Below are 21973 nucleotides of genomic sequence, written 5' to 3' on the forward strand. Positions count from 1 at the left end.
CAGCAGTCCACCCCAGCCTTCCCCAGACTGATGGGCTCTTTGATGAAACTCAGTACCTTGAGGTGGCCTGTTGCATTTTCTGTTCCATTTTACTTTGTGTGCTAAGTAAACTGTTACTGGACCAGTGCCTGCACCTTCTGTCTAGACTTCAGCTTCATTAGTAAGCAATTAATAAGGCTTACACTTGGAACTTTCCCACCATTTCTTTCTTCGGAAGTTAATCATATCTCTCCTAAAGGGCAGTTTCTCTGTTCTCGTTGCTTTATCTGATGTTGTTAAGCTTAGCTTTCCCAGAACGTTAATAATATGTTTACACAGATTTTTATTTTTTTTTGTCCTATGCCAGGTCAAGTGCTTTTCCCAATTACTACCATTGTAATTGGGATGACCGAGATTTTTGACACACTGCTAGCTGTGAAGTCATTTTAGCAAAGTTTTTAAAATGTTGGTGTGAGCAGTCATGAAAGCTCAGAGTTGGCAGAGTAGAAGGTGCTTTATCTCTGTGAAGCTGATTATAATCCTGAAGAAAAGTAGGGGCTGAAAATCACAAGTCATTTTGGACGAGCTAGTAGTTTAAATTCACTTTGTAGCTCATTTCCATTGCAATGTTGTCATTACATGTTATGCTAAAGACTAATCAAAGAGAACATTGGTTCTGCTTTAATTTAATATGATGGTGTGCTTTACGTCTTCAAAAAAGAGAAATTGTTCTTCTCTGAGCTCCAATATTTTCTTATGTACTTTTCAAAAAGACAAAAGAAAAAAGCTTCAGAAAATTCTACGTAGTAGAAGTTTGTAAGATATTCAGTTTTCCAGCAGATATTAAAATTCTGCTGCATCTTCTCCTGGCTTCCTAAGGGAAATCCTAAGAACAATGGTAAGAAATGAGGTCTGCTTCCTCAGTTTTGCATTTCTGTCCTGGTTTATAAGAGGAGAGAAAGCAGACCAACGTGATTGTTAGCTGATATAAATTCTCACTGTGTGTGTTTGGATGTTTAGGGACTTCTGGGTGATCGAGGGCCTCCAGGGCCACAAGGCCCCAAAGGAGTTGAGGTAAGACGGAAAAATTATCCGGTCAAGATTTTATGTTTAAAAGAAAAAGTTGTGAGGGGTAAGATGGTTAGACAACAATGGTTAGGTGTTTGTGGTGGTGTCATGCAGATTTTCAAGTTTCTTTTGAATTTTGGCTGATGTTGCCAAGAGGTTTTAGCAGCCTTATGGGCCTGTGCATCCATTATGTGGTTTATTTTAGCTATTTCAGTGGAATCTCAGATAATGTGTTTCCAGAGTCAGATGTGGCTCTTTTAGTTAAAATGAGGATATGGGGGTGTGTGACCTGTAGGGGGGTTGGTATGGAGATAGAAACCACAGATAATTTAATGAGAGTATCCTAGATACACTTAAGTAAACAGACCCCTATTAACTGAAGGGGGAGGAAGGTAGCTTTTCGTCTTATAAATTTATTGAGTGTTCTTAATTAATCATCATAAAAATAAAATCTCATGTCTCTTAGGCTAAAAGTAATTACCACTAGAAATACTTTAATTGGTGATTCTGGGGATAGACCTCTAGACTTCTAAGTAGCTTAATTATGGGCTTCCGTAACAGATATTGAGTTAGTAAAAGTTAGCACTGGCAAAATGTTCTGTTTAGTTAGAAGCCAGGAAGCTGCAGATAGGATTTCTTAATTCCTCTGTTTCCTATCACTTGTAATTGAAAAGTTTGTGTACCAATTCCTCCAAAACCTGGAGAAAATTTCCATATTGAGGAGGATCAATGAACCATAAAATGATCACAGCATGATATCCTGCCACGGCATTCTTACAAATCCGTGCTTTAATATCAGTGTGTAATGAGTGAACCCCGAATAGTTAACACAGTGCACTGCACAGCACAGGCACAGTGTCCCATTTCTTCACTTAAACACCTGACAAGCCTGACCCCCAGCCTCCCTCCATCCTTGAGAAAAGACAAGGATAAACACTGGCAAAATCGCTTGGCAAATTTAGTGATTGTGCCATAGCAACATGGAAGAGAAAAGCAGGAATGTTCCTACTGCTTTTATAGTCATGAAGTGTCAAATGTTGCTAGAAGAGAGTAACTGCAGAGCAGAAAAAGAGGTTGACCGGTCATTGCTGAGACTCTTCGTGCTCAAAACTGTGAAAATATTGCTATAATGGTAGGTACAGCAACAGTTTCACAGCCTTTCTGGCTGCATCTAGTGGCTACATAGGGCATGGCTTTCTGGCTAATGAATTTGTCTGAAATCAAATCATTCTCTCTTATAGTGTTTCTATTAGACTTGGACTCATACAAACACATATGAAGCAAATTTAAGATTATATAATAAATGCAAAGTTATCTGCAGATTTTCTTTTTTAAAGTTAGACTTGGCATCAAGATTATTGAAGTCCTGATTTCTTTTTAGGGAGAAGCAGGACCAGTTGGACCCATTGGAGGAGTCGGCCCAAGAGTAAGTATAAGTAATTTTGTTAGGGCAGACTATTTTTCAGCAGAATTACTGCATTAAAAGGTAGATTTACTGTGAGAAGATGACTGTGTTAAAATGGCATCTCCTGAATAAATATGTCTCTTCCCTGAGCACATGCTCAAAGCAGCGCTGGGAGGAGAAATGGTTTTCCATATGAAGAATTTGAAAGGAAAACGCAGCCATGGTGCACAAAATATATCAAAATACTGAAATTGGGGAATAACTTACTGTGAGACTTGGCTCACAGGGAGAAATATGAAGGACTGATGCTTTAAGAAATCATTTTCAAAGTGATCTGGTAACAGTAACTGAAAACAGTAAAGCTGCAATGTCACAATGTTGTTTGTGCTGATGTTTTAAAAGATAAAAATTTAAAACTAACAACTAATTTTGTTGGTTATAAAAATATAGTAGTGTCTAAGAGTATTTTAGTGGACTTGGAGCTTATTTTTAGAAAAATTCTCAGCTAAAAATGAATACGAGCCTGCCTTAGGGACTACTGGAGTGTTGCTAAGTTTACTGAATGCAATATGATCTGACTTTACTTGATTTGCTTATGTGTGGTAATCACTGGCTTGGTCATTTTGGATGACTTCCCATTTCTTGCATGAACTTGGGAAAGTCTTTCCCATTGTTTCCCGATTCTAGAGTTGATATATTCCTATGTCATTTTTCCTATTTGTTAGATAGTCAAAGCTGGGAATTTGCTTTCTGTTAGAAATAATGTTAAAGTGCTGATTTGCCACATGGATTAGGTGCTAAAAAAAACCCAAACAAACAAAACAAAAGTCAAAACCCCCCTCTTTTATTTTCAGCTGAGGAAAACATGCAAAACATCGAACAGAATTTCAAAACACTTTGTGACTCAGTTCAATATTCAGTTTAATCTGCCTAAGCTTCTGCCAAGAGCCTCATGGAAATTTTTATTTTGGCTGCATCATACTTTGAGTCTCCTCATTGGGCAGGGTTTCATGGCTGGACAGCATCTCCAATGTTGTGCTGTGGCAATCGGAAAAGAAGATGCTGCAGCGGGTGACTCATGGGCAATGAGAGACCTACCTTCACATTCTCTGCGTCACTGGGCATGCAGAGGCCACCATCGGCTGGAGTCAAAGTGACCCAAGAGGAAAAATTTCCGTGTAACCTAGCAAACTGAAATATTTTTAATCTATTTTGGGTCAGTTTGACCTAAATTATTTTGGTTTTGATTTCTCTCAATGGGAAATGTGCACACCATTGGCATGTCTTATGGCTCCCTGGTTTCTCTCTCTCACAACAAGCTGTTGAGAGAGGAATGTGTGTATCTGAGGTGGGCCCCAGTGTTGCTGTCTCCAGAGAATTTTTAGTAGCTTGCTGGCTAACATCCCTTCCTCAAATGAGAGGTAGGGGAAATGGGAATTTTGCTTGATGGGGAGCCCTGCCTGTTTTTTCCCCTTATCCCGGGGCCCATCTGCTCTTGCCTGGATTCTACGGCTTCTGTTGGATACAGCTGTTTCACAGCTCCAGGCCAACTTGTTCGCACAGCTCCCATCTCTGCTTGTCCCTGCTTTTTCACTCCCTCTTGTAATACAGGCTGTGTGATTACATTGGAGAGAGAGAGAGAGAGTCCAGATCATGAAGCTGTTAAATCTGATCTAGTTTAGCAGGACTGAGTCTGTAAGCTGCTGAACACATTTGTCCTTTTAAATTACGCTTGCTTGATTGCAATTTCACATTCATTTGATTTACATAGGCTTTGTTTCCATTTTCCGTGAAAGGAGTTTAAAAAAAAATAAATGCTACATCTGAAAGTAAATGCTATGAAAACTGCATTGTCATTGTACTAATCAAATAGCCATGGGGGCAGGGGAGTTCTCTGAGAGGAGACCTGAAGAAGTGGTCTGGCCATGTGTGGCCCCAAGGCACCATCAGCTGTCACTATGCTTTTGACTGACTGATGTGTCTCTAACTTGTTTTTTGCAGCCTCCAGAGTTGGGGATTCTTCTCCTTGGCAATCTGCTTCAGTCCTTTGCCTGTTTTACAGATTGTTTTTCTAATGTCTAACCATTCTATCTTGAAAGTGTTGCCTGTGTCTTTCTTACTACAACCTTGCTTCCAGTCCTGCAGACCTTATCAGTAGGCATGGTTAATAGATTAGTCTTCTTTCTAGCCACCGTTATCCTGACTTTCTTAGGGTTTGTCTAAACTAGATAAAGTATCTTTGTAAGTGATATATTGTAAACCTTTGATTATTCTTATGAAACTGTTCCAGTTTTCTCTTGGACAGTAATGGAACAGGTTTCTAGTGCTTCTGGAATTCTTCATCTCCTCTACTGTGTAGTTTTCAGGTGAAAGTGTTCATCCCCCAGTTCAGGTTGTGGCATGCGCCAAGCAGGCAGACATAAATTTTCACCTCATTTTTCTCCTCCCCACCCCCTGCCCCTTGTTTCTAACATTTGCTTTAAAAAACATGCATGAGACCAAAACCCCTGGGACTCACCTGACCAATGCTGCCAGCAAAATAGATCATCCTCTACTGGAACAGGACGTGAATGTGAACCTGCGCTCTGGTTCTCAGGTCTCAGCTTGGAAAAGAATTCCCATATGTCTAAAACAACTGGAGCCAAAACTGAGGATGCTTCCCCGCTTACTCAGGGTATATCTCAGGTTCCACGGAGCTCATTCTGTTTGAATTTAGGAAGATTTTTTTGATCTGAATCTGATCATACAATTTGATTTTTCATTCATTACTTTCCAAACCTTCCCACACGTTCTATTTCAAAGTCAAATACTTACATTCTCTTAAATTAATCCTTCTAAACAACAAAAAAATATTATTATTTTTAGTATTTGATTTTGTCCTGTGAAAATACAGTAGATGCCACACTAAAGTGACTGTGTTTATTCAGTTTCCTCATGTTTAACTCCCTTTCTCAAAGGCTGTCCAAATATTAACACTGTAACTGTCAGTGTGGCTCAGCTCAGTCGCTGCAGGCATTGGTGCATTTTGTTATACTTGGTTTTTGTATCTTCATTGCTGGAGCAGAAAATGCCTTTAAAAGGGGGGAGATTGTTTTAAACCAGAATGTAAAAAGGAATTGTTGTGAATTGATTCCATTCTGAGATACATGCGTAAAACAAAAGCTGGTATTTATATAGTCATAAAGTGACCAGTTCCTCCTGAAGGTGGAGGAAAGAGCTCTCGAAGCTTTTCACTCCCCCAGTGCAGTATTTTCTGAAGGTGGCATATGTCTTCCTGTGGGCTGAACACCTGTGAGGAGCTTGTGGAGGGATGGGAATAGAGTGATAGTGAGAGATACTTATATTAAAATATACACACCTGTACCAACCCATTGTGAGGGGAAAGGAAGCACAGGTGGTTGCTGTTTCCTGAAAGGGAAGGGCAGAACTTTCAGCTAATATTTTAGGAAACAGACATTTCCTTTGGGATTACCCTGCCCTGGAAGAGTAGTTTTCTCAGGGGTTTGCAAGCAGAAAAGCAGCCATCCCTAATTTAAACTTCTGTCAGTGGCTTTTCCTCCATGTGTAATTTACAGTTGTATTTCATTTCTCTTTAAAGCCAAATCTCTGTTTCAAATTGCTTTACCAGTGAAATCCACTTGTTCCATTTTCTGATCAACTTGCATCTGTTGTGTGTCCTTCGCAGCTGGGGTACTACAGCCAAGAAACCTTTACAATCTGTAACTCCAATTCAATTCTGATAGGACTAAAATTATCAAGGTAGTTAATAGTGGCCACTAGTTTTCTTTCAATGAATTTTGCTTAAAACATTTTTACGTTACAGTCTTGCTCTCTAGAAAGACCTTAAGGTTCTTTGCAGCACAGTAATTAAACAGCATGTAGTAATCTGTAGAAACCCATCACCTGTTCTTTGCTAAGCCTTGTGGAAAGACATGAATTCCTTTGTCTGGGTCTCTCAGAACTTCACTTCATGGTCGTTCCTCCCTGCATTCCTGGCTGTGCCATGTTTTAATCCATTGGCAAAAAAACCCCCAGAAATCTGTTCCTAAAGCAGTGTTATTTGTTTGAACTTGTAGGGCAAAATTAAATCACCAACCAGGCAGAGAGAGAATGAAAGAGATAAAAAGGGATTAATATGAGAAGTCGTGGAACCTACTAAGACAATATAATTTTAAGCCATATAGAGAATTTCTCAGATGCCCAGAAACTAACACACACATTGTGCTCAGAAAGACAGGCACAGAGCAGCCAGAGCAAAAGAGCCAAGTGGAAAAATCCCATCTTTTTTGAGGAAACCTGTTTGTTATCTGTTGCTTTAGTTGCACTTGTCTCAGGACAGCCTATGTGGAAAGGAGAGCTCTCATTGCCTGTGGTGGCAATTATTCAGTCTGCTGAAACCTATAATTTCCTTTTAGCAGAAATCCCATCTTTTTGATACTGAATCATTAAAATGTTAAATTAATTTTCTTTGTCCAGTTGTCAGGCTTCAGTGGTCTCATTAGCAACTTGCCCAAGAGCCAGATCCAGACCACTGGACCTTTACTTTTGGTTTCTGCCTCAGAGCAGATGGGGAAAGTTTGTCTAGGCAGGGCTATGCCGTTCAGATAACCAAATGGTTTAGGCCATGTTTTATGTTGTAGAGGAAATAAAGTATACCTGAAGGGAAAATGACCTTCTAAAAGTTGAGGCATAATTACGTTATAAACATCTAATTGAAAATTCAGGAGAAAAGCATTCTGGTTTGTATGCCTTTGTGGATCTGTGTGAGCGACAACAGAGGGATTAATTTTATAAAATGCTTCAAAGATCTCGTCGCTTCATGGCCTCCTGCCCTGATTGATGTTGCTGTCTTTCTTCCAGGTAACAATATTAACAGACTATCACAGCAACAATATCTATCGGCCGCAAAATGCTGGCGGAGAGAGATGAGGCTGAAAATAATCAATTCGATGAACAAAGAGGAGAGGATATTTGAGCTGATTTTTGTCTGGTTGAAGAATGACAGTTATGACACCAGACCTTGAAGTCTAAACATCAAATACTGTTAGTGTGAATCCCTGTTCTGCTGGAATTAGCCAGGAGAGAACATGAACTTGCCTTTTCTTTGTCTCTTTAATATTTTTTTTAAAGTGAAATTGAGATGTATTTGATTCTTGGATTGTGAGTGGTTTTCCTCAGTGTTAACTACTGTAAGAGTTAATACAGATTCTGTTTGCTGTGCTATTATTTGCTGTAATAGTCAACAGTGTATTTTCAGAAATTAATTTATAAATACACTTGCTTCAAATGTTGGTACTAAATATTACTAAACTGTACATTTTTGAGTGCATGTATTTTGATAAATACAGAAATTGGGATGAAATTATCTTTTAAAAATAAAATATTTACAATATTTTATTCTAATCATTACTTTAGGGAAAGCCAGGACAGAAAGGTTATGTAGGTGATCCTGGACCAGAAGGTTTAAAGGTAAGTGATGGTTTTATGTATGAAATAAAATGTGTTTGGAGTATCAACTATGTACAATTATACACTGCTATATACAGTGGCATGTCAGTGAAAGGATATGAGTACAGATGCTTCCATATAATGTAAATGTGTATCATACTGGTGATTCTGATTTCTTGCAAGATCCCATTTTGGAAAAGAAGGAAATGATGCAGCTGTAGGAGACAGGGATGTGTGAGCAAAGACACCACCTGCTAAAATGAGATCTATGTGTTTGAGGATGTGAGAGTGGCTGGGCCTGGGGGTAATAAAGGACCCAGGGCAGTTCCTGCAATGATAGGATTTCAGGGGTGGGAGGAGGGATGAGATGAAGTGCTGCAGTTTGAAAGAGGAGTTTATGGCAGCAAAATTTCTCAGTGCAGAGTTGCAATCTGAATAAACAGTACCCAAATCACTGTTCATCAGGGCACTGAGATTATAGTCATAGCCAGATAATTAATAGAGTATATACATCCAAATTCCAATTGTAAAATACATAGCAAAATGTTCCAGAGTTACTTAACGTGATTTGTAGTGCTATTAAGGAGAACAGAATTAATTAATCTAATACTTAATGCCAGCTTTTGGGGAAAGAGGGAGAAGTTTGTTAAAATGTCATTCAAATGTCAATTTTCCTAATATTTTATAATAAAATTAAAGTTATCAATAGTGTGCACAGGTAACATTTACTTCTGAAGCAGTTGTGAAATAATGAAAGTAATTTGCTGAAAGGAAGATTTAAATAAAAACTAAATCATTAATTTATAGTATTTGCTGACTTAATATTTAGTGAGTCGTTAATACATAGTTTTCATTTTTGCCGGCAAGTCCTAAGTACATTAGGACATCTTTTTACAAAATCAAAATTTGCCACTGACAAAATTAAATTTTTGCTGGTTGCATAATTTTAAGTTTAAAAGTTTTAATTGGCAGATGTAATTTAGAAAATAAAGAGGCTTTTAGGAAAACAGAGGACTTTAATATATACACATGAAAGAAATTACTTTTCTAATTAACTACATCATCTGTTTTCTACATTTAACAGGGAGAACAAGGAGACCAAGGAAACCTTGGAAAAACTGGTGAAGCAGTAAGCTTGAATTCTCTTTCTGCATTTATTTTTAATTCTGTGTTTATTTGAGAATGGATGAGTAATTTGTTGCAGTAACTTTCTGATGAAGTTTGCCTTTCTTTGAAGCTGTAGTATGTTGGCTCGTGGTCTTTCAGAATTGTACTATTTAAAGAAATTCCCCATTTTAAGAATTTTCCAGAGTTAATTCTGCTTTTTTCCTAATAGGTTGAGTGAACATTACAGGTAGTTGTAGAAGACCTTCCAAAGCACGTTCGAGCAAGTGAACAACTGATCCTTTTCCAGTTAAATCATTTGAGAGGCTACGTTTAGCCTGAGATGTATTTTGCAGACTCGGTCTGTCTACCTTCCATAAAATCACAGAGCTCAAGGTGACCTTGAGGTGACACGTAGTCCATCCTCTGCTGCCTAGGCAGGATCAGTTATCTCCTGACAAGTATTTGGCTAACCAGTAATTTAAAAGCTCCAAGAATTAAGGCTCCATGACCTGCAGGCAGCCCAGGTCTTCTGTATTTTTATTTTTAAAAAGTTCTTCCAATTGTGTAACCTGACTCTGTTCTGCTGGAAACAGCGTTTTACAAATGATGGCTGTTATTGTGTGCCTCCTTTATTCTTTCTTTTCAGGCTAAACAGTCCCAATTTACTTAGCCTTTCATGTTTTCTAGATAATTTAAGTCACATTCTTACTCTCCTGTAGGCTGTTTCTAATTCATCTAAACATCTATGACTCCAGCTTACTGCTCAAACTATTCAGACTGCTGAGAGAAAGGAAAAATTACTTCTTACAAGCCATATTCTTGCATATGTGTGCCCATTTTTGCCCTAAGTGTGTTGTTACTTGGTTTGTGATCCACAGTCTCCAATCCTTCTTTTTAAAAGTCATCATCTTTCCCAGTTCGTCCATTGTGGGTGCTTTTTTAGTTTATAATTATCACTTAAACACACTGTCTTGCAATTCTCTGCTTAATTTAATCCCCTGCCCTTTTGTATTTTTAACTTTTGACTGGGAATTGTGAGCAGGTGTGAGCTTGTTGACCCACGCTTGAGTTACCCAGATGTTGCATAGAACATGAATAAATTGGTTTTGTTTCTTGAGTTAAGGTACACCAAGGAGAGATGCCATAAACTGGTTCGGGCTCAGTGCTGAAATACTCATGTAAACTCTGCTCAACTTGGGGAGCTCACTCTGACTGCTGTCTATTTTCTGCAAAATACCAAGTAGACGTACCCCAGACAGCTCATCAAATGGTTGGTTACTGCTGAAATTTTCTGACCTCCTTGTAAGTCAAATTCAGCTCCTCTATGCACTCTGAAGACTCTGTGCTCCAGGGAAGGGGACTGTGAAGCTGGACTCTCAGTCAGTTAAAAGGAACCGATAATGCCATATAATGCCATAAGATCCACTTAAAACTCAGCCAACGTATCTCTAAATGTAGCGGGCATGCTTAACAGCAGTTTGATCCGTAGCTTTGTTCAGCAGTTTATACATAGCAAAATCTTCATTTTGTTAGGTTGTAATCAGAGCTGTATAGCAATAGTTTCCTTTCCTTTCCTATTTGGAAAATCTGGGGTCTTTCATATTGCTGAATGATTAGCGCAAACGTGGATGAGTACTGGAGAATGAGGATGTCATGGTAGAGGAGAATGGGTGAGACATCCTAACACTATGTTGCTTTTAGGGAGAGATGCAGAAATGACTCTGTACTGGACAGTAATACAATCTCCTGTTCATCTGTCCATACAACCAACATTTCTCTGCCAACATTAGACTTGCCTTTTTTTTTTTTTCTTTTCAACATATGAATTCTGTTTTTCAGCCTGTAACATGTTAGGGAAAATTGATAGCATTTATTCTATTGTACAGTGCCACATGCACCAAAATCCTCAATAAAAGACAAAGCTAAGCTCAATCTTAAACGACTACATTAATAACAGTGCATAAAACAGTCCCAGAAGCTATTTACTTAACCTTAAGTTTCTGTATTTGTCATGGGCTTTGTTTTGCGCCTCAGCAAACTTGAATTCAGTGCACACATTTTCTGCAGCTCGGATATTTTGTATGAACATAGTATCATTCACTGCTAAATGAGCTCCATTCTAATACAAATATAATATTCAGTAGCTCAAATATATAATCAATGATTATATGTTGTAGTGATGATTAATAAAATAATGATACTAACTACCTAGGAGTAGTCAGGGACAGTCTGCAAGAATAAAATAACAAAAATATTCTTTGTGCCAAAAGAGGATATGTTGCAGCCCTGTTACAGTGTTATAAAGAAAGATAATTATGGCCTGTAATTAATTACCACTTCCAACACTTACTGTTTGGAGAATTTTCATATGATACGGTTTGACATGAGATACCTGAGAACTGAAGTGGTTTATAAGTTATTGATAAATACTCTTTATTTTTACTTGAGGGTTATAGAATGTCTTCTGCTTTATGTACATGCAGTTTAATGAAATGAGCTTCATATGCCCTTGATTGGTTTATATTACCTTTTCATTATCTGGCAGCAGAGGACTAATGCCCATTACATGATCTTTAGAGGGATAATATTTATTATCTTGTGGTTAAGCCAATGGTAAAACATCAAGAGCGGGAGACAGCCTTTCAAACACACTCAGCAGAACTCATGGGAAGACCTTTCAAAATCCCTTCCCTTCACTTTATTCATCACTGTGATCTGTAACAGTTAACCTTTTTCTAAGTAAATTGAAAGCACTATAAGGAAGAGCATGGTTTTTCTCATATGTGGAAAATGGTTTTCCAGATGTGAGTCCTGATGCAAAATACTCACTTCTGTACACTTTGGATGCTCTTTTTACTTCCAGCTTCTCACCAGCTTCTGTTTGTAACAAGCACTTTTTCTTTTCCTTGGTGTGCAGAGAGAATATGAACCTCTTAACTCACAGATAAATCCACTCCCTTCCATTCAATATTGTTTCTGGTGGCATACACGATGACTCCAGGACAACTCTGGAATTAAACACGCCACAGACACACACAAAAAAATTTGAAAAACAAAAGCCAAAAGTACAAGAGCAAAGTACAAATGCTACTAGCTGCTCTGACAGACTTTGAAACGGAGCCCAAAAGCAGGTATGGAGTAAGGCATCAGTCCTTATTGATGCCTTGTGAAGTTTGTGTTACCAGATGCTTGGTGACACCAAATACAAAGAGGATTTGTACAAGTAGCACTAAACAATATGCAATTACTGTACAATTTATTTAATAGAAAAGGCAAAGGGGAAAAGAAATTATTAAAAAATTGTCTAATACTAAAAAAATGTCTAATAAAATTCTGTGTGTATGGTTTCTTCCTTCTGCACCATCCCTCCTCTTTTGGCTTATCTGTTGTTTGTTGTTTATTCATGATCTTTGTTGACTGAGTTTTTCAAATTACAGAATATGATGCATACTTTTAAGTCCACAGTTGAAATACGTGATACTATTTTTCTAGCAATGGAGAATCCATCATGGTATTCCAGTTCTCCAAAATAAAATTAGTGCATTTCCTGAACAAGCTGTCAAAAGAAGCAATTTTGCAATAATAAATCCTGTAAATGTTGAATTCATAGCAAATTATGACATGAAGCACATGTGCGTGTCTGCTATTGATAGCAAAGGGTTGCACCAATATTTTTCTTCTGTTTCTTCCCATTTTCTTACTTTTCCTGGTATCATCTATCTTCTGTCTTTGACTAATACATCTGTCACTGCTGCCTGAGGTGCCAAAATAGTTACTGCTTTTCTGTAGCGGCTTTTCCAGGTCAAGTACTGCTTAATATCTGCTTAGAAAAGTACAGATGGCAACTGTGCAAAAGCAGGGAAGTTTCAACACCAGGAGATTGGACCATAATGCCTGGTTATTCAGTCTAGTAAGGTGGGATAGGTGCTGAAATGCAGCTTTGTCAATAGAAACCATATTGTCCAGCATTTCTGAGGTCACATTAAGCTGCTGACTCTTCAGGCCACATTTCTGCCGAAGTATTTCTGGATGCTTGTCCAGTGTGGAAGCTGAGTAGACTAAATATATGAAGTGCTCGTAAGTTTAAAATGACAGACACTTTAATACTAGATCATGAATGTGGCTAAGATCAAACTTTAGACACTATTTCTTAACCAAGTCCTACAGTAAAAACTGTTTCTCTGGCTACAGTTATACACCGCGTTTAAAGGGGAATGGGGTGTTGCTTGGCTCAGCAGAGCCCAAAGCTGCAGTAGGACCCCACCGCTCTCCTTTGCTGCAAGATACTCAGTTAACTGCAGGACCATCAGGTCCAATTGAAGAGGGATTGGTGATAAGGTAGTGAGAAGTAAGGGACAGCAGGCAGAGAAAATTTACACTGCTGATGAGACAAAAGTCATGCCAAAGGAAACAACCACTTCAGCTACTGAGAAAATTGCCCTTACATCTAGGGGAGGAAAATCTCTCTTTGCTGACATGTGCAACAGGATTTGGTATGCTTAGATCAGATGCTACCCAGTGATTGATAACAAATATTTGAAACCAGCTCCAAGCATCTCATACAAATAACCTGTCTGTGTTAAAATGTTGGGATGATTTAAGAAAATGGTTCATTGCTCAACTTTTATGGCACAAAATTGAACTCATCTCAACTTAAAACAGTTGCTTGTCAGGATTGTGTTACTGTTTGGTAATGCTAGTGTTTACCCAGAAGGGGCTACACTGAATAAGTGCAAGTTAATTCCAATTTCTCCTTGCCAGGTCTATTACAGAAACTCAGCCCTTGGCCCATACACTTTTGGATTAGAAATCACTCACAATTATACACATATTGAGAGAGAGTACAAGGGTAGACTGTCAGCTGCAGCATGTACAACTGGTATCAAAAGGACAAACTAAAATAAGCAGAGTTCATGAACACAAATCCTGAAAAAATAATCTTCAAAGACCCGGAAAAGTTACGTGTCAGCAAGTTTGCCCAGTTGCAAATAGTTTTTGAAACAGCGAAGAGAAACCAAGCTGAAATGAGAATTGTTCCTCCTTCTCCCTCTGTGCCCCAACCCCCCCACCCCCCCCCAAAAAAAAAGGCTAAAAAGAATTGAAAGTTACTGTCCAGCAAAGAAAAAATAAAATTAAAAAAAAGTGATATTTAGGCTGTCAATGGCAGCTCCACAGCAGGCTGAAAATGGTCAGCCAATGAGAGTATGTGGGAAGGCAAGAAAACGCAGCAGTCAGGCCATGTGCCTAGGAGTTGAGTTGTGTTTGAGAAGAATTTCCATAAAGCAATTACCACATCTCCTGCAGAGATAAAAATTAGATGGATTAGGCACCAGGGATGCTTAATTCATGGAGAATGGAATTGCAGTTCTTTGTGATTTAAGAAAAGATTAAATGGGCTTTAACTGATGTTTTCAGGATGCTCAATAGAAGGAGTTCTTTGAACTATTATGAAAAGCCTGGGCTTTGGGGATATGCAAACGAGAATTGTAAGCCATAGACCAAGAGTAAAGTCAATTGAGGAAAACCTTTTTTTTTTTTCCCAAGACTGGTAAATGCATGGGCATTGCCAAAAGCTTCAGAAGAAGGAACTAGTTCAGCTGCTTTCAGAAACCTATTGGATACAGATTAATGTAAGTTCTATGAAGATTTTACCATGAATGGTAATAATGATACTTCTGTGTCTATCTTGTGCTGCTTCTTTTTATCCTAGATGAACTGATACAGTATCATCGCTGCTAGGTCTTTCTCTCAGGAAGAGTGGGGAAATGGGTTACGATATCTGAAGGTTAGCTTTTTTGAGCTGTTGCTCATTTTTCTTGAAGGACATTTTGCTAGTAGTACTCTTCATCAGCTAGTTTCAGCTGCCATGCTGCCCCACAGAACACCCACAGCCCCACACCCTTCGTGGTTTTGCAAGTTAGGACTAACACCTTAAATAAGTCAACAGTACATGTACCATTGAGAACCGCCAAAGAGGATAATCTGTTCCATGTGAGATTTGTTACCCAAGAAAAAAAACACAACACCAGTTAGATACATAAATGTAAATAACTTTTATCCCAATTCAGCTTAGCCAAGATATGACTCTCTGGTGTAATATCTACCTTCAGAAGAATTTTTTTTTTTTTCCTTTGCTCACATTACAAAAAGCTACCAATGTGAACTTTACAATCAAAACCCAGAACTTCTATAAATGACACTATTCTGATTGTCACTTGAAAAGTGAAAATACTTCAGATTTGGATAGAGTTTGTGTCACCCAATTCACTTCATTTCATCTTCAAGCTGCTTAGGGCAAGTAGACTGTGTAAAATGCAGGATTCTTCCCAGCCAGTGAACCGTGTCCTGACTACCACTATAGTACTGACCTCAGGCTGCCTTTTTCTCTTGGTCATTTAAAAGATTCACATACAAATGGAACCCTTGCAGATCTAGTAGAACATCCAAAAAGTGTAGCCATCCTCAACTCTTTCCCTGGCCAAGAGAGGGTTTTAGCCTTTCCAGGGAGTCAGATGCTATCTGTGTGGTGGTTATTTGGCTTGTGGGCTATTGTTTTCCCACCACCCAATCTATAGCTTTATATGCACACTTATTTGCATGCCCAAGTGGTTTTGCAGCACTAAAATATGTGAAAAATGTTTAAGGCTATTTTGGCAATAATCAAGGATAAGTTTTTCCGGCATGCGTTAAACTTATTCAGTAATAGTGTAGGTATCAGCACACATCCAGTCATTTCACTGTTTGTCTCTTTTACTGTCTGTCTGAATTTAACTGATGTATTTCATGTACTCTGGTGGTTTGGGAAGAAAAATATAGAGAAATAGTATCCGCACATGGCATCTGCAGTTTAGCTTCCAAGATTTTGTCATTTGGGCACATCCTGCTGTCTCTTTGTAAGCTAGCCTCCTTTAAATGCAAGTGTTTCTTTGCATAATGCTATCAAACAGATTTGCCCTACTTTACACTCGTGTTACTGGAAGCAAAATTTAACCCATTTATGTATTTCCTAAAACTGCTGTAAATTAGCAACAATTCCAGTACATTTTGTCTTTCCAATATTTGGGTAGTTGAAGTTTTGAGTCCTTTCAAAAATTGAGTGAAGCATCAGCTATGAGGTACAAGTACGGTGCATCTCTGCTTTTATTCATCTACTCCAGTGGCAGTAAAAACGCGTAGATTTTCACTCAGATTATCACCTCTGGTTGATTACCAAGTAACTTTCTCAACAGACAGAAAATGCTTGTGAAACAGATGGCCAAATCTCAGGCTCAAAAAGAAGAAAATAGGGTCTGCCTTTCAAATATACTTCCCAACATAATCCTGGGTAAAGCAGCTACAGATCTTATGGTCACTTCATAACATTTTTAGTACTGTGGTTATGAGGTAGGAAATAGTTTCTAAAGGTTAGAGGTGGAACCACCAGATTGAATAATAAAAAAGGACCACACAACCAAAAGCCAGTATCGCTATGTGGCATACACACAGCAGTTTGCAGAGCTGTCAGCCAAGAGCTCTTCAAGTGCCAAGGTCTAACATGGGGCCATTTTCTAGTGTACTCTTTGATTTTGATAATTCAACCTAAAGTGCCATTAGAGGGCAAATGTAGAATTAGTCACTAAGGGATTCAAAAGTAACTAATTACATAGGTGAACTGGCAGTAAATTGTAAATAAACTGGCATCAGTTTACTTTATATTCTTTATTTGGTCTTTCACATAACCCAAATTACCCACATAAACCAAATTAGTAAAGATTCTCCTTTCTATAAGAACATATATCTCCCAAAATTGATCCTATTCCGTTCCATTCCCAAAAAATGAAAATCCTTTTTAAACACCTCAAAAATTTAAAAAAAATTTTTTTTGAAGGTGATAAAAGCCAAAACTTTATTTTTTCCATGATGCAGTCAGTTTGTACCCAGGTCTTGCATGGCATTAAAAAACCAGGCTGTTGGCCTAGAAGAAGACCTTGTTGAAACTAGAGTGTGATTCGGTGACACTTTCAGAACGATTTTTCCAGTTTCTTTTTTGGCTAGTTTTATTCAGCTTTCCCAGTGGTCTGGAGACAAATCTTTCTTTAAAACTTCAGGTTATTCGTATCTCTAAGTGCAGGATGTTAGCAGCTGCTCCAATCAGTTCATACCTGATAGTGGTGCTGTAGTAAGCAAATGTTCTACACAAAGGCTCTATTGAAAGTCTTTGGTTTCAAAAGTCTGTTTGTGGTTCAGCAATATACTATTTTTGATCAGATCAAAAATAGAATCCTATGAAAGCACTGATCTGATACAATTTCGCCCAGAAATCTATGACAAACAGGGTTTATTATTCCAGAGCTGGTATCAACTGCCTATGATACCTCTTTCTCATGTATCAGCTACCATTTGTTCTACTGCAGATGCTAGGAAGCCCAAATAGCAGCCAGTGTAAACCCCGCATCGTGCTTTATTCCTAATTTTTGTCCAGGCCTAATCTGGGTCACACCAGTTAGAAGCATGCATGAACAGATCCCATATTAGTGCCTATGATACCAGAGTCCAGATGGACTGATTTTAAAAATAATTGGTTTAGTGCTATTATGTCTGGCTAGCAAAACAGAGCTTAGGTTAATATTTATTCCTTAGAACTTAATTTTTATAATATTATGAGTTGTAGAAGTATTTTTCTACCTATGAACTGGGTATGAAATAGTAGAAGCTGGTTAGCTGGTCGTTAGAGCATCCACTTTTCTTCCTTCTCCTGTCCATCACCCTTGGTTGTCTTTTTAACATAGATAGTTGGCTTGAATCTTAAAGGATCCTCAAGTAGATTTTTATCTCTTAAAATCAAACCTAAATGTTGACTCATTTGGGGTTTTTGAGTACTGTGCTAAAATGTATAAAGTCTTTCATGAAGTATGAAGCTGATGGGCTTTTGAAGAAATGTTTAAGTGGGACTCTTAATGAGCAGGCAGAGATTATGATATTGCTCAATGCTGAATCTGAGTGAAGTGATTTGGCACAGATTGAGGACAAATTTTAATGAAAATTAGTTGGAAATACCAAAAAAAGTTCATAGAAAAATGTTAATGTGGCAAGATAATATTTAAAATTTACTTATGACTTATCATTAAAAGAACGTTGAATAAAAATGTTCAAAAATACTGACCTCTAAATGAAATAACATTGGATTGGAAAATTTTCAATTATCACAGAACAACGTGTTAGCGTCAAACCTCACAGGTAACTGCTTCCGCAGGAATGTTTGGAACCAGCTGAATATTCATTTCTCACTACCAGTCTTTTCAATGGATTACTCCATACTTGGGTTTGCATTAAGTGTACAATGTGTTTTCAATTATTCAAATACAGTCCGGTTTCTAACACAGAGTATATGCCCTGGCAAGATGTTTTTGTCTTTCTCAGGCCTGTGTTAGTTGTGGGACCTGGTCTCTGATTCATTTTCCACAAAAATGCTTCTGTCAAGAAGGTTTCTAAAATGCTGTTATAGTCACTGGAGATTTTTACACAAATCCTTGTAAATGAAAGTTTATGACTATATTTTTAATAAGGTTTAAACCCATGATGATTTATGTAAACATTGCAGGGTTTTTTGCTTTACTTTTCTGTTGCCTAATACATTCAATTTGATTTTTGGAATCCACCACTGCTCCCCAAAGGATTGAAGGAATGCTGGAAGACACTGTCTCAACAAACCTGCTTTGGACTATATTCATCCTCTTAAGTAAGGAGGAAAGAGAGTTGAAACCTCATCCAGTCTTAGCATCTGGTCTCTGTAATAAACCAATCCAAATCTGGGATTTAAGGATCACATGTGATCTTTAAGAAAGTCCATAGGGAAAACAGCACTTTATGGCTAACGTATTGATGGAACAGAATGTTTTGCTCACTCATTGCGCTTTTTCTTCACTGTATGCTCCTAATTGTTTTAAGGACCAAAAGTAAGTAAGCTTGTTTTTCCTCTCTTGCCTCTGCGCACACCTGCCCTAGTTTTATCTCAGTCTCAGGTACTTGCCCTCAGTTTTGGATGGAGGAGTGGAAGAAGATTTAGTCCTGAACCATCATGAACTTCTTTCCCCTTCATTCCTCTTGAAGTCCCTATTGCCTTTACCATTTCACTGGCTTCAATTCTTCTTGTCATCTTGACTAATTTTTTGCTATCCATATATACCCATTGCCACTCATGCAGAGGTTTTTCCCCGTCTTTTGTATTAACAAGAATCCACATTCTTCTTTTAGTATTTTTACTGTAATTTTTTTTTACTTAACTAATTTCTTCTAAGGAACAGCCAGTGTCTAGGAAACTTGCTGCTTAATAGCCACGTTTTGTCCTCACTCTGGAAAGTGTTGTAGCCTAGACTTAATGTGCTGGGTAATACAACAGCACATTCACAGTCACTGCTTCTAGTCATTCCTTCTCTTTCATACCAGAGCGACTTAGTCAGAAAGAGAATACTTTTGAATTCAAAAGGGGACTTGATCAGGGGCTATATAGTAAATGGTTCACTGCTGGGGTAAGGCACAGCCACCCATCTTTCTAATCAGCATTTTCAGACCTGTAAACAGTGTGTCATTTGCTGGGAGATCAGGAGTGTCTCTGTGGAAGGAGAATAGGTCTGGGTTACATCTTGGCTCTGATTATGTCTTCTGCTCTTTCTGGTATAAGAGAATTAAAGTGATTAGTCCTTAGCCTTTTGAAACCGTACCTCCACACCCCTTATCTTGATGAGCAAGAGTACAGGGTAATTCTTTGTCTTACAGCTTTCCGCCTGGTGCTGAGGCCCACTGTTGGCTATCATTGGTAGCAGTGGTAGCTCTTGTTCTCAGAGTTCGTCATGAAAGTCCCTCGTTCCTGCCAGTGACGTCTGGGCATCGCCTTAGTGCCAGTATCACCAGGACAAATCTTTGGCTGCTGCCAAGTGACGTCTCAGCTCTGACATATAATACACAAGTTCTCACACATAATGCATCAGTCCAGCAGCCGTAGAGATGCCTGTGTATCTCTCTAGCCCCTTCCGGAAAGTAGTTTGTGCTAGTATTGTCAACCTCAAAGGCAGCTGTATCAATGGCTTATTGCAATATATTTAAACTATGAGATTTCTAGAGGAGCTAGCAGTCCAAGAAAGTAAGAAGCCATCATAAACCCTTAGTTACATTGCATCTGTTATGTTAAGGTACTTGAGGCTAAATTCTATTGAAATTATAACGGCAAAAGCTAAAAAAAGTGGTGTTTTTTCAAAGGCAGAGATCTCAGACTTCAATGTTGTCTTTCTGCTATGACGGTATTTCTATGGAATAAGCTAGTGCTTATTCCTCTTGAAAGGAATATGAGCTGTCTGTGACCTCCGCAGTAACACTTCTTAAAAAAAAAATCTCACTTAAGTGCCAGTGTAGTGCTAAAGTAGAGATAGTAATGCCAATGTGTGAATTGCCGTTTTATTTGTGCTTTTTAAAGTGCAAATAAGTTTTGCTTTTTAAAGCATTACAGACACGGTACAGTTGTGTATTATGTCACCACTGGGAGCTTCCACCTTTCTGCCATCTTTCACGAGCAGTCGTGCGATGTACTCTGGGCACCTATTGCTTTTTCTTCAAGCTCACTGTTTCATACGTTTCTCAACTGGGGCTTTACACTATAATTTTTTTTTCTTTTCATTTGATAATAAAGGGTGTATTGCAAGCACTTGGGAATAAGCTTTTTTAAAGTACTTCCTCTCATGTTTCCTATTCTATACAGTGGAACTTGTTCTATCCAGTGGAAATTTGTGGGAAAGCCTCAGGAGAGAGTTATTTCATTTTTAAAAGGACTGAATGGCTCTGATCCCCTGACTTCAAAGGCTTTTGGGGCTACAACGCTTAAAGGGAAAATTCTGACAACACCTGATCCAATACCATTTTTGTTTTGACTAGCTTTTACTTTGTTCATTGAATTCATTCCCCTTGAAATTTGTGGTCAGACTGAAGCGCTAGCAGAGCAATTATCACCTTTAATTGTATGTTTGTAAAGCTTCTAGCACTGCAAGATTGAGCTCAGTGGCAGACCTTAGGTGGTCGCACAGTATGATGATTAAATTTATGTAATTTTTTTTCAAGCAGTAGCCATTTACTGTTGGTGTGTCTAGATGCAGCGATCCTCCCGCATGGATTGTAAACCAGGATTGTAAGCAGTCTTCACTTCCCCACAGGAGCATTTACACAAATAGACCGCTGGTTCTCTGGGATGAAGAAATGTGCTGTGCCCTGCTGCAGGATTGCTGGGGAGCTGCCAACCAGGAACTAGTATAGACATCGCTCTAATAAAAGCCTGCTTACTTTTTGTACAGGGATCAGCTGGCTTACCTGGAGAAACTGGGCCATCTGGAAGCCTTGGTGAAAAGGTACAATAATGTATCTGGCTACTCAGCAGTAAAAATCAGCTTTGAAAACCATTGGGGTGATAAAATTTTGGTGAGAGATCATTTACTGACCGCTGACAAAACTAATATTCCTGTAGCTATTTCAGAGCACAGGGATGTAATAAATGGTAATACAGATGCTGTTATTTGAGGTGTGCATCTGGTATCCTTGATTTTACTTGGCAATTAATTTAGAACTGATAGATTTAATATGGTGTTCTTGTTGTTACTTTATTTTCCACTGCTATTGAGTCATAGAAACTGGCATAAATTATACTTGTCTTATACAGTAGGCACTGGTTTTGCACTGCTACATAATGAAAACAAAAGTAGAAAGGTAAAATTTGGCTGTATGCATTAACTGAGTAAAGAAGACAACACTTTAGTTTTGTCCACTGTGCAGTAACAGTTGTGTTTATGAAAGCAAAGTTTTGCAGACTTAATTTGATGAGAACAGTATAAATAGCTTAAGCATATTTGACATGGTTTTATTTAGGTGAAGTATTTTAAAACTGAAAAACAGGAAACTATTACTGGACTGCATGTCAGCTTCAATTATAATAAAAACATAATTTTT

General features: G+C 38.2%; 1 protein-coding gene across 2 annotated transcripts in view; it reads left to right on the forward strand.

Annotated features, from left to right (window-relative positions):
• Positions 1–21973, forward strand: part of COL24A1 (collagen type XXIV alpha 1 chain) — a 150675-nt gene that overhangs the window by 74468 nt on the left and 54234 nt on the right. For both annotated transcript variants that reach the window (XM_074596551.1, XM_074596552.1), the window contains exons 21-25: positions 1000–1053; positions 2429–2473; positions 7868–7921; positions 8985–9029; positions 21325–21378. In XM_074596551.1, coding sequence (XP_074452652.1) covers positions 1000–1053; positions 2429–2473; positions 7868–7921; positions 8985–9029; positions 21325–21378 — 252 coding nt within the window. The remainder of the gene's footprint in view (positions 1–999; positions 1054–2428; positions 2474–7867; positions 7922–8984; positions 9030–21324; positions 21379–21973) is intronic.

Source organism: Larus michahellis, chromosome 8 (genome assembly GCF_964199755.1).
Source record: "Larus michahellis chromosome 8, bLarMic1.1, whole genome shotgun sequence".
Lineage (NCBI taxonomy): Eukaryota > Metazoa > Chordata > Aves > Charadriiformes > Laridae > Larus > Larus michahellis.